The sequence below is a fragment of the Bison bison genome, unplaced genomic scaffold (genome assembly GCF_000754665.1).
Source record: "Bison bison bison isolate TAMUID 2011002044 unplaced genomic scaffold, Bison_UMD1.0 scf7180017864478, whole genome shotgun sequence".
In the NCBI taxonomy this organism is placed as follows: Eukaryota; Metazoa; Chordata; class Mammalia; order Artiodactyla; family Bovidae; genus Bison; species Bison bison.
The window spans coordinates 555,242-557,350 of NW_011495038.1; the positions used below are offsets into that span (position 1 = coordinate 555,242).

At 45.8% G+C, this 2,109-nt stretch overlaps 1 protein-coding gene across 1 annotated transcript in view; it reads left to right on the forward strand.

The window, feature by feature from the left end:
• Positions 1–263: 263 nt before the first annotated feature.
• ENDOD1 (endonuclease domain containing 1) overlaps positions 264–2,109 on the forward strand; it is a 66,844-nt gene continuing 64,998 nt past the window's right edge. Inside the window, exon 1 of the mRNA XM_010862133.1 lies at positions 264–296. Coding sequence (XP_010860435.1) covers positions 264–296 — 33 coding nt within the window. The remainder of the gene's footprint in view (positions 297–2,109) is intronic.

Consider the following 2,109-nt stretch of genomic DNA (forward strand, 5'->3'; position numbering starts at 1 on the left):
CGGGCGAGTTCATGGTGACCTTCCCCTACGGCTACCACTCGGGCTTCAACCACGGCTTCAACTGCGCCGAGGCCATCAATTTCGCCACCCCGCGCTGGATCGATTATGGCAAACCGGCCTGGGAATGGGACTCTGCATGACTTTGGGGGGAAATCTGGGTCAGAATAAGGGCGATTTCAGGCCAGCACCTTTAAGAGATTAAAAATCGAGGGGAAAGTCAGATGGAGACCTGCAATTACCAGCTGGGAAGGGAATCCGACGTTATGCTAGTGACGTTAACAGCGGAACTTTGTAAGGTACTGAAAGCCCCTGATGGGGAAACAGTGGAAACAGTGGCAGCCTTTATTTTGGGGGGCTCCAAAATCACTGCAGATGGTGACTGCACCCATGAAATTAAAAGACGCTAACAAGGAAAGTTACGACCAACCTAGACAGCATATTAAAAAGCAGAGACATAACTTTGCCAACAAAGGTCCGTCTAGTCAAGGCTATGGTTTTTCCAGTGGTCATGTATGGATGTGAGAGTTGGACTATAAAGAAAGTTGAGCGCTAAAGAATTGCTGCTTTTGAACTGTGATGTTGGAGAAGACTCTTGAGAGTCCCTTGGACAGCAAGGAGATCCAACCAGTTCATCCTAAAGGGGATCAATCCTAAGTGTTCCTTGGAAGGACTGATGTTGAAGCTGAAACTCCAATACTTTGGCCACCTGATGTGAAGAGCTGACTCATTTGAAAAGACCCTGATACTGGGAAAGATTGAAGATGGGAGGAGAAGGGGATGACAGAGGATGAGATGGTTGGATGGCATCACTGACTCAGTGTACATAAGTTTGAGCAAGCTCCAGGAGTTGGTGATGGACAGGGAGGCCTGGTGTGCTGCAGTCCATGGGATCACACAAGTGAGCGACTGAACTGACTAAACTGAAAAGAACAGTTTTGAGTCTGTGATTGCTCTGCTGACAATGGAATTATATCAGAGCTGACTAAATGAAATTTTTCCCTCAGTCATATCCATAATATAAAATCTTCACTAATTTTTTTTTAAATTGAAATCCTGTTTCCTTTGTGGGAGAAATTGCTGACTCTAGGATTCAGTTCCTGAATGAACTGTAAAGTTGGGAGATATTTTTGTAATTTTAGTTCCTTGGAGTTCAGGTGAGAACTGTTGGTGGTGAGTGACATATTGGGAGGTTTTGCTGTTATTGTAGGGTTTCCCTGGTGGCTCAGCGATAAAGAATCTGCCAATACAGAAGACAAGAGTTCCATCTCTGGGTTGGGAAGATGCGCTAGAGAAGGAAACGGCAATCCACTCCAGTAATCTCGCCTGGGAAATCCCATGGACGCAGGAGCCTGCTGGGCTACAGTCCTTGGAGCCCCCAAAGAGATAGACACGGCTTAGCAACTAAGCAAAACAACAACTGTTGTAGTACTTAATGCTTATGTTTTCTATGATGATTCACAAGGATCTCTAGCAACTTCAGCTATGTGCAGAATCAGTTCAGTTCAGTCGCTCAGTTGGGTCTGACTCTTTGCAACCCCATGGACTGCAGCACACCAGGCCTCCCTATGCATCACCAACTCCCAGAGTTTACTCAAACTCACATCGATCAAGTCTGTGATGACATCCAACCATCTCATCCTCTGTTGTCCCCTTCTCCTCCCACCTTCAATCTTCCCCAGCATCAGGGTCTTTTCAAATGAGTCAGAATATATGCAGAATAGAATTTAGGATTTGGGAGTTTATGAGGCTTATTAATTTAAATTCATAGCATGTGAGGAACATGACATCTAGAATCTAAATTTTCAAATAACGACATATCGTCCAGTCTTGGGGGGCGGTGGGGGAAAGTATTTCACAAATATATTGCTTACAGGGAATCCTAAGACAGGCACAGGACAGGCCCGGGGAAGAAAGGGAAAAATCAGTGTCTGATACGAATTGTAATTGCCGGTCAGTCCAGCAGAGGGTGAGAGGGAGGCAGGTGTGTCTACTAAAAGGGAGAAAAGCAGAGCCCTGGCAGTGAGCGAGCATCGCCAGGTTTAGGGAAGAGCTGAAAGTATCCGACTCGGGCAGACGTGGATTTTGAAAATTTGGATGGAAAACATTCGA